This window comes from Argentina silus (assembly GCF_951799395.1).
Source record: "Argentina silus genome assembly, chromosome: 22".
NCBI classification, from domain to species: domain Eukaryota; kingdom Metazoa; phylum Chordata; class Actinopteri; order Argentiniformes; family Argentinidae; genus Argentina; species Argentina silus.
Window position 1 is genome coordinate 5,451,522 of NC_139676.1, and position 10,606 is coordinate 5,462,127.

General features: G+C 46.2%; 1 protein-coding gene across 1 annotated transcript; it reads left to right on the forward strand.

Annotated features, from left to right (window-relative positions):
* The first annotated feature begins 5,708 nt into the window (after window positions 1-5,708).
* Window positions 5,709-10,346, forward strand: LOC310821785 (Krueppel-like factor 6). Its single transcript, XM_083693995.1, has 4 exons — window positions 5,709-6,033; window positions 7,955-8,561; window positions 9,640-9,763; window positions 10,013-10,346. The coding sequence occupies exons 1-4, from the start codon at window positions 5,932-5,934 to the stop codon at window positions 10,062-10,064; spliced, it is 885 nt and encodes a 294-aa protein (XP_083550121.1). The 5' UTR covers window positions 5,709-5,931; the 3' UTR covers window positions 10,065-10,346.
* The last annotated feature ends 260 nt before the right edge of the window (window positions 10,347-10,606 follow it).

Below are 10,606 nucleotides of genomic sequence, written 5' to 3' on the forward strand. Positions count from 1 at the left end.
TTTTTCTGAGTGCTGCATGAGTCTGATAATTGAGACGAGAATGAACATGAATTGCGCCTGTCTTCAAAAAAGCTGTGGTCTGAGAAGTGGATGTGATGGAGAAGCACTCAAATCTATTATACTGGAGGCACTTAGTTGGTTGCAATTAGCCATGTCCGGGTCCATCTGGGTATTAGCTTTAGATGGTGTAGCAGAGGTGGTTTGGAATCGCACTCTCGTGATGAGATGAAGTGAAAACTCTGTGTCGCCCTCAGACCTTGAGGATGTCCTCTTGGTCTAGTGGTAGATGCTTGGGTCTTCCATGTGAGAGACCTGGGTTCAACAACTGGAACATTTTTCCAGGAATGAGGGTAAAGCCATCTGAGTCTACGGACAGGATAGTATTATTGTTCATAATTACTAAATTCTAAACTATTACTTAGAATTACTATTATTGTTTTTGTTACATCATGCAAAACAGAATGTTTGTGAGTAACAGTACACAAAGTTCCTGACAACACCTTACAAACATCCTGCACTAATCCATCAACACTTCATCTGATGTTCCAATGTTCTCCTACACAGCATTTGCAACAAAAAAACAACTTTTTTTTTCAAGGCCATAAAACCCAAGAAACACGCTGAACATCGACACACTTCACGGCTCGTCAGTCAAGGTAAAGTGGAGGCATCTGTTCCTCTAAGAGGCATGAGTCATGAGAGATGTGTGGGTGGAAGTCACCCTCCGCTGGGCCGAGGTCTCTCCTCCTCGACAGAACAGGACTAGCTCCAGCACCTGTCAGCGCCCCACCTCAGAGAATGGATGCTTCTGCCATTAGTGACGGTGCTGAAGGGAATGCTCGGAGAACAGAGAGAGCTTAAGTGTTCTCCTTCAGAACTTTCGGCCAAATGTTCTGAATCCAATGTTTGATCAAACATCAAATGGTTCACTTGAGGTAATGTTGTCTGTGGCCCCCGTTGTGAGTACGTACTGATGGAGAAATGCCTTTCATTACACTGAATAAGATAATGTTGTTCAATAAGATGATGTCATGATGCGTCCTGATAAGTAGGTACCGTAGAGGAACTGTGTCAACCTGAATCGACCAATCATATGATAGCGTTGTCTATCACCTGACTCCACACCATCTAGAACACATTCTAATGAAGCGTCCTTACATTGAGCCAGATGATGTCATGTTATCTTCTTATAACGATCATGTGACAGGGGTATCCATGGTAATGGCTGTGTCATGATCAACCATGTGATGTTGCAGTGCATCATGGTCACTCCAGGGGTCATGAGTTTGTTTGTCCTTTGTTGATGAATGAAATACCAATTACTGCTGTGTGTGTGTGTGTGTGTTACCATGGACCTAATGATCTGATGATGCAGATAGTGACCCCTGGCCGGGTTCTTAGTCATGCATTCTCATATGACCAGGTTTGAACATATTTGAGTGTGTTGGTCCTGCGTTGATCATTTGTTTCGTGATATATGTGTGTCTACGTTTGTGATTTGTCTTGTGCTGTCTTGGACCAGGTCTTTCTTGAGAAATATATGTTTGACTCACCTGGATAAATACATCTAATAAATAAAAAAATATAAAGGAATTACCAATACTGTTGTGTATAGGTTTAGCATTAAAGTTGCTTGTATACTTCTGTTCTGTTCTGTTATTACTCTGGTAACGTACTTGTATTATACATTGTATTCAAGGAGCAGGGAGTACGTTTGTTGGAAATCTGCCATCTCTGGCCACCATGGCGAAATTGTCGAAGAGACAGAAAGGCGAACATCGGTGACTCCACTTCCCTAGAACACCCTTGGCAATAACAACATGTTTATATGCAAACCGAATCGGGTCAGGTAGGACACTCCATTCTAGAAAGTTTTTTTTCTTTCAAGAGATCTCATTCCCCTGATTGCTACCGATAAAAGACAGTCATTACAACCATTAGGAAGCTTTTAGAAAGCTTGAATGTTACATACTTGACCGTTGACATGATTAGTTACCATGGACTTCAAGAAACTGCAGAGCCTGGATTTACTGTTTGTTGACAAAATTTACAGACAAGAGTTCATGGAAGAGGTTATTCCTGTGTGACTCATGCAGTGCCGGTCATTAAATTACAATTGAGGCTCTTAGTTTCTGGCAAGCGTGTAGAATCATGTCACTGATTTGTAGTATGGCTTGCTGGTGGTGGTGGTGGTAGAAATCGGAGGAAGGGATGGAACGGAATGGGGAATGGTATCAAACACAAATGTTTGATACCATTCCTCATTCCATCCCATGCATTACAATGAGCCCGTCCTCTGATTTCTATACCAGCCTCCCCTGGTATGACTCATGGTCTTTTTGTTTTTCAGCTCTGAAACGGGTGTGACTAATAGGACACACTGAGCTTGCAAACCTTCAATCCTAACCCTAACACCAACCCTAACTGTAACCAAACCATGACACTAACCTTAACCTGAATCAAACTGTTTCCTTTTCGGAAATTACACATGAGTTTGGAGGCTCAACGTGTCTCCTTAGTCTCTGCCCTCTGGAACAGATGTTAAGTGGATGGTCAATGACACTCTTATGACTCATTCACTAACAATAAGTGATAACCGTACCGTAAATCCAGCTGAAGTATGTTACTGAGCAGGTCTCCCATGGAAAAAAAACGACTTTCCAATTGTGTCCATGGGAAATAGGGATAGAAACACCACCCTATGGATGATGGTTGTCATGGAAAAACAGGAAGCGCCATCAATCTCTGCAGCTCCTCATCGTTAGTAAGTGGGTTAAGTTGGTTTGTTGGGAGGTTGGTTTGTTGGTTTATCTGTTTGTTTGTTTGGTTGGTTGGTTAGTTGGTAGGTTGGTTTATTTGGTTGGTAGGTTGGTTTGTTGGTTTATTTGGTTGGTTTGATGTTTGTTTGGTTGGTTGGTTGGGTTGGTTGGTTGATTGGCTGGTTTGATATTTGTTTGTTTGGTTGGTTGGATGTTTGTTGGGTTGGTTGGGTGGGTGGTTGGTTGGTTATACATCACCACACATACAGTATGACTCACATTACGACATCTGCATTGGAATGACTGCATAGCACGACTTTCTCTTTCTATATTTACATTTACATTACATTTATGGATTTAGCAGATGCCTTTATCCAAAGCCACTTATAACAAACACATTTGTCTAAGTAAGTGAATCATCTATCCATCAGTCATTATAAGAAAAAGTAATCTTTGCTAGGACCAGGGGCTATTGGCAGTCACAATGCTAGAGGAAGGAATAATTACTTCTTTTTTTTAAATTAATTCATTTACAGTAGACTTTAGGAGGGACAGTTAAGATGTAGCCTGAAGAGATGGGTCTTCAATCTACCGCAGTAGATAGGTAGTGACTCTGCAGTCCTGAAGCTCGTTCCACCAGCGGGGCGCCAGGACAGTGAAAAGCTGTGACCAAGTCGTGCGACTGCTGCATCCACGTAGAGGCAACGGTGCCGGGCGGCCAGCTGAGGTGGAAGAGCGGAGTGATCAGGCAGGGGTTTAGGGGCTGACCATTGCTTGCAAGTAGGGAGGGGCTGTTCCCTTTGCCCCCGGTAGGCGAGCACCAGGGTCTTGAATCTGATGTGAGCTTCTACCGGGAGCCAGTGAAGGGTGCGAAGGAGGGGGGTGACATGAGAGAATTTGGGGAGATTGAACACCAAACAGGCGGCAGCATTCTGGAATGCGCTGCAGAGGCCTGATGGCAGAGGCGGGGAGCCCGGCCAGGGAGCCGTTGCAGTAGTCAAGGCGAGAGATTACAAGTGTCTAGACCAAGAGTTGTGCTGCTTCTCTGGTGAGGAATGGACATATCCTTCTGATATGGAAGAGGAAGATTCTACAGGAGCGTGCTGTCGCTGTGATGTTCGCCACACAGGATAAGTGGTTGTCATGGATCACCTCAAGGTTCTTGGCTGTCTGTGAGGGTGATGGAGAAATCTTGGAGAAGGCAGGCTTTCCCCGGGAGGAAGAGCAGCTAAGTCTTGTTAAGGTTGAGATGGTGGGCTGACATCCAAGCGGAAATGTCTGCAAGACACACAGAGACACGTGTTGCCACCTGTGAGTCCGAAGGGGGGAAAGAGAGAAAGAGTTGAGTGTCATCTGCGTAGCAGTGGTAGGAGAAACCATGTGAGGAAATTACAGAGCCAAGAGATTTGGTATAGAGGGAGAACAGTAAGGGTCCTGGGACAGAGCCCTGGGGAACCCCAGTAGTGAGGGCTCCTGGTAAGACCGATAATTCTATATTCAGTCGCCATTGAGACCCATGCATATTGTCTGCTAGCTACCCCTACAACATGGCCTCATGACAGGATCTGATGCTGAGTGCTGCAGATCTGCCCTCAGCTGAGAGATGGACAATGGAGACTCAGTCGTGGCAGTGCAGAAGCTAGCAGGCAGCAGAGACTGGCCTGATGAATCAGACAATGGACTTCTGTTCCAAAAATGTTGTTTATGGCATTCAGCTTTCTGTAACTCTTCAATGTGCTTGTTGTTTCCCTCCGGAATTCAACTTTATCCCAGATCTTACGCAATTGCTTGTAGGCTACTGTGGGATGCGTTTTTTACATTGCACATGTGTTTGAGCTACTTAGCTGTGAATGATTATGGAAAATGACATACAGACATATAGTGATATTAAATGTGATTTGCATGCTGTTATGTTGTTGGAGGGGCGTTATTAATGTACTGTACTGCTTGATCTCACTTTAATCACATTGCACACTGTATGCATTGCTGAGTAATATGCAAAGCAGATAAGAGCAAAGGAAATAATGTTTTGGAGGAGCGCCAGTGTGTTTAAGCCTCGTCATTCTAGAACAGCGAGAGAATCTGAATCTGTTAATAGAATTGTTTACCAAGCTTAGTGGGTGGCCTTGCGTTGCTGGACTATTTTTTTACCTAATTGGAAGTATTTCTCTCCCAACGAAACATGCACTCTTTTTCCGAGAAAAACCATCAGCAATAACACATCATAGAGGCCCGATAGACTTATTTTTAAACTTTTAAACATGAAGAAAGCTTTCCCACAAGCTAGACTGAAAGCGCCACAAGTGATTGAAAAACGTCAACATCATCACGTGGTGTGATCAACTCATGCTTGATAAGTATAGTCAAATAAATAGTAGTGCCTATATTGTCGTGGTATGTGTTTTGATTGAATCCCATCGGTCTCGTTCGTTAAACATGCTGCTACTCCGGACTGTGCAAAATAGCACAGTGTTGTCAGTGATTGACAAGCCTAACAAGTGCGCTCTGGTCATTCGAATAAAGTCTAAATGTAGCCTAAACCCCCCAAAATAAATGAAGAGACCTTCTATTCTTGCAGCGAGAGTCGTGCGTGTCTTCATAATCGTCAGCTGTAACCAACACTTCTGCTCCTCCGACTGTATTGGGACCGTACCAAACCAAGATGTGTTTTCCTCGGCGTAGTACACACAGCGAACTCTCTTTATATACCGTCCTAAAAATAGATCCTAGATGCTCCAATGAGAATGAGTGCGTTTTCGGTCAACGCACCAATCACGTCACAGAAGATGCATCCAGAATGCCGTAGCATTGGCCAAAGGTGGAATGGGAGGCGGGCGTTCGACTTTGGCTCCCTCATTGGTCGGCATCACGAAAGCGTAACGCGATCACGTGGGCCAGGGCTGGTTGGAGATTTTGAACAGGGAAGTTTACAGTGCGCTGACGGACTTTCAGCGAGTTCTCTGTTTGCTACTGAAGCGAGCAGGCGAGTGAGCTCTCGGAAGAACAACTGCGACTGATCCACTGGAAAAGCGATATACAAGCACAGACCATTCCAGCAGATCATAGGCTACATGCACATATATCGAAGTCCCTTGTTTCTTTTTCTAAAGAAAAACAGACAGTTTCACTCCCTCGATTTTTGGCTATAATTATAGCCGCATCTAGGAGTGAAATGGATGTTATTCCTATGTGCAGCATCTTTCAGGAGCTCCAGATCGTTCATGATACCGGATATTTCTCCGCTTTACCATCTCTTGAAGAGTACTGGCAGCAGGTAATTGAACTTCCTTCATTTCTTCATCATTTTGATGGAGATCCACTCTAGAAATGAGCGTACATTTTTACATCTCTGAAAGTGCGTGCGCAACGGACCCAGCCGAGATCATGCAAGCTGTCAAGAGCGCAAAACAAAAAAAGTTTATTTTTAACATTGTTAACATTTTTCATTTAACTTATGTCCTCTTTTTCACTAAACATTTAGTCGAATGCACGTATTATTGCATGGAGATTTGCCACGCATATAATAACATTTCGACATGGTAACAGACAGTGTAGTGAAATGAATGGAGTTACGATGCGACATTACATTTCAGTATAATAACATTGTTTCGGTCCATCGCGGATGCATCATAGTATTGAGCAGCGTGTTGGTGATTTTGATTTGAATGAAGTGTGTGTGTGTGTGTGTGTGTGTGTGTGTGTGTGTGTGTGTGTGTGTGTGTCTCTGTGCGCGCGCGCGTGCTTGTGTGTGTGCGCGCGAGAGAGAGAGAGTGAGTCAGAGAGACAGACAGTCCGAAAGAGAGTGAGAGAGACGTGCTTGCGTGTGTCGGAAGATTTTGTTCCAAATTGTTTTCCAAACTAGAGGCAACATGTGTCTGTGTTAAGAATGCATAACAGTTGGATGTTGTTTATGTCCCTGTCGTCGGTGGGTGATTGAAGTGAACTGGCTACTTGGCTGGTTCCCTTCTGGCTCCGGGCCAGGTTCCCTCTTCATGCCTCCTCAGACATTTAAACCTCGTCAGAGATGGATCCTGATTCCTGCCCCGTTGATACTGAACTAAACGAAACATTAGCGACGCATACAGAGACTATAGCTTAACTGTAACTTGTTTTTTAACATTCACTGAACTATTACACAAGAACGTGCAGTAAGTTAAGTTGTGATGTATGCTGCTATGTTTGTTTTCATAAATATTTTTGGAATTCCTGACATATTCACATAGTTTTGACTCAGCAGGTTCCACAATTACAGTCTGTGTGTGTGTGTGGCAGTATCGGTGTGTCTGTGCGTGCGTGCGTGCGTGTGTGTCTGTGTTGTTGCTGGCGTTCACTGGCAGATTGTCAAGCCTGACGGAAGTGTCCTCACTCCTCACTTCCCTTCAAAGAGAAAAATAACCCCCACATCTCACTGTAACTGTTGCTCTTGCAGTATTCATAAGACAAGGCTTTTATGGACTCTCCTGAACCAGACCCACCTCGCCTCCAGTCCCCTAGCGAGCCATGTTATTTCTAGCTATGCCACAGAATGCATTATTAAATCCACATTATGTTGAATAATTGATAGATTTAAAAGATCTACAAGCACTTCGCAAACCCACGGGGGAGGAGGGCTCTGTAGCATGCATGTCGATGTGACCAGTGCGCATAACTGTCATATCGGGTGGGGTGGTCTTTTTTTTCTGAGGCATGGTTTTGTCATGTGCTGGGCAACCTCCCCCCTGACATCATCTCAGAGGCCAGCCATCAAAACGACTCAGCTACCCTCAGCTTACTGTGGGACATCCCGTGTGGCTCAGTGGGTAGAGTGTGGCACTATGGCAACACTAAGGTTGCAGGTTCGGGTTTATTTTTTCTGCTGGAACTTACAAAACATGGATGCACTCACTGCACATGCATGATGCTCAATGGCATATACTGTGTTAGAGGTGTTGTTGAATTGAGGCCTATGGGTTCTTCTCTCTCTCTCTCTCTCTCTCTCTCTCTCTCTCTCTTTCTCTCCCTTGGTGGGGACCTTCCATACTCACTCTCCTCCTCCCCCTCTCCTGATTGCCCCCCCCCCCCCCCCCCCCGACTCTTCCCCAGGGTCATTTGCTGAAAAAAAACGATGATGTTCTCTGTCAATTGACCTGATGAAACTAGAGTTAAAATAACATCCTAAATAAATAAAGGAACTGTCTCCTCTCTCTTTCCACCAGACATGCCTGGAGCTAGAGCGCTACCTGCAGAGCGAGCCATACGTCACCACTACGGATCTGAAGCTGGAGTCCCCAGGGGGGGACCTCTGGAGTAAGCTGATCCTGGCCTGCGGGGACTCTGCCAAGGCCGAGTCTGACCCCAAGATCAGCCCTCACGTCAAGGTGGAGGACCACCAGGAGCAGCTGCAGCACCTGGAGGGAAGCAGCTTCCACTCTGATGCCAGCAGCGAGGCGTCCGACAGCTCCGAGGAGCTCTCCTCCCCGACCTTGGACTTCTGCTCCAACCCCCTGGGGGACATCCTGGAGGACGGCGAGGCGGAGGACCTGGGCTCCACGCACATCAGCACCCCGCCGTCCTCCCCCGAGGCCGGGGGCAAGGAGGCGGCCATCGGGCACCAGGTGTGGAGCGGCATACAGACTGTGTTGCACTCGCCCGGGAAAATACGGACAGTTGGGGTCGGACGGACGGGGGAGAAGGGAGGAAGCTTGGCCAACGGGGAGGCTTCGTCGGACGGGAGGAGGCGGGTCCACAGGTGTCATTTCAACGGGTGCCGGAAGGTGTACACAAAAAGTTCCCACTTGAAAGCACACCAGCGCACGCATACAGGTAAGGCCGGGGTCATAGAGTTGGGTTTCGGTGTTGTGATAACCCCCATGTCAACATTGCTGCCACAGCATTTGGACAACCTTGGGTTGAGACTCCTAAACACAGCCGGTCGGGAGGTCATTTCGTTTCCAGCAGTTTCCTCTTCAAACAAATTGCCCGAGAACGTTTTGGACAGCGTTTTTAAAACCCTTTCTTGATTAGTTCCCATGTGATTAAAGGGAGGGTTCATTTGAGTTAATACTGCTCCCAAAGTGATGAAATCACCCCCTGCATCCTTGGCATATTTCCTCCAGACACTGTCTAAACTGTGACCTAATTCACACAGCAGAACGTGACTTAACAACAAGGGAGGGGGGGGTGGGAGGGGGAGGGTGGGTGGGTGGGGGGGAGAGGGCAGCCCTTTGTGGGCAGGGCGGAGAGAATGCGGATCTTCCAAAAACAGATCCAGTTTCACCATGGGAAAGTAGAAGCAATGAACCGTATAAAAGAAAATCTGAAGTCGGGTGGGAATCTGACATTTAGGCTACTGTCATCGGCGAGGGGGTTAGCCTCGGGAGCAGATTCTCCCGTCAACTCCGACCCCTGCCAGCCAGCCTGTTTACAGCTGTCCCGAACGTTCTGGAACACCAGCGATAGCCGCTGCATTCCAATCATTCCAGGCTAACGACGTTACGCGGCTAATGGAATTTTCGACCATTAGAAATAGCCTGTTCACTTGTTCTCTTCTCTAACCTCCCCCCCCCCCCCACCCCCCCATTTCATAAACACATTTCCTGCTTCTGCAACTCCCTGCAGCTGCACAACAACACAACACAGCTTTAAAGTCTGATGTTGCCGCTCCATAATAAGTTACAGTAGTAACATAAAGTGATTATAGTTTATAGTGCTGTATTATATTGAATTGTGTTATATTATTTTGTATTATACTTTATAGTGTGGTAGCCTACCCTTTTCTCCATGTGTAGCACCTGACTGGACAGAATGTTTTGAATATTGTTCTGTTATGTAAATGCTTTTTGTTGCATTGCCATGTGATGAATGGCAGTGATAAACATCTTGTGATTGTGTGTGTGTGCAGGTGAGAAGCCGTACAGGTGCTCATGGGAAGGGTGCGAGTGGCGTTTCGCACGGAGTGATGAACTCACCAGGCACTTCAGGAAACACACGGGGGCGAAGCCGTTCAAATGCAGTCACTGTGACAGGTGAGAGGAGAGTGTGTGAGTGTGTGTGTCTGTCTCTGTCTGTCTGTCTGTCTGTCTGTCTGTCTTTGTTTCTTTTCATCCATTCTCTCACTCATTCATTCATTCTTCCATTCATTCATTCATTCATTCATTCATTCATTCATTGTGTAATAACAATGAGTCGATCAGTTCTCACCTGGGACATGAATTGCAGACGGTTTAGTATCTTTTATCAACTCTAAAACCTTGTTTCCCCCTCTTCTCCTTCAGGTGTTTCTCTCGCTCTGACCATTTGGCGCTCCACATGAAGAGACATATCTAAGCGCGGGAGACGGAGTGAGTGAGGGAGCGAGGGAGGACCCTGAATGACCTGTGAGGAAGCTGAGGTGCCCTGAGGAGGAGGAGGAGGAGGGGGAGGAGAGGAGAGGAGAGGAGGAGAGGAGAAGAGAGGACAGGACAGTGGGCTCCAGGGGAAGCAGGCCATATTTTTGCACCACACTTAGTGCCTCCAAAACCCTGGCAAAGGAGAGGAGGTCAACACATACAGAAAAAAAGAACAATCGCGGATGAAGGAGAGAACGAAAAAAAAAAAAAAGAGAGAAAATATCAGAGGGAGGAAAGAAAGAAAGAGAGAGAGAAAGAGAGAGACTGTCTGTATGGTGTTGGGGATGTTTTGTGGAGCCCCTGGACCTGGATACATACAGCACTGTTTGTCACACCACTACAATAACACAGTGTGTTACCGGTTTGTGAGCTTGTGGAGCGAGTGTGTGTGTGTGTGTGTGTGTGTGTGTGTGTGTGTGTGTGTGTGTGTGTGTGTGTGTGTGTGTGTGTGTGTGTGTGTGCGCGCGCGCGATATCAAGG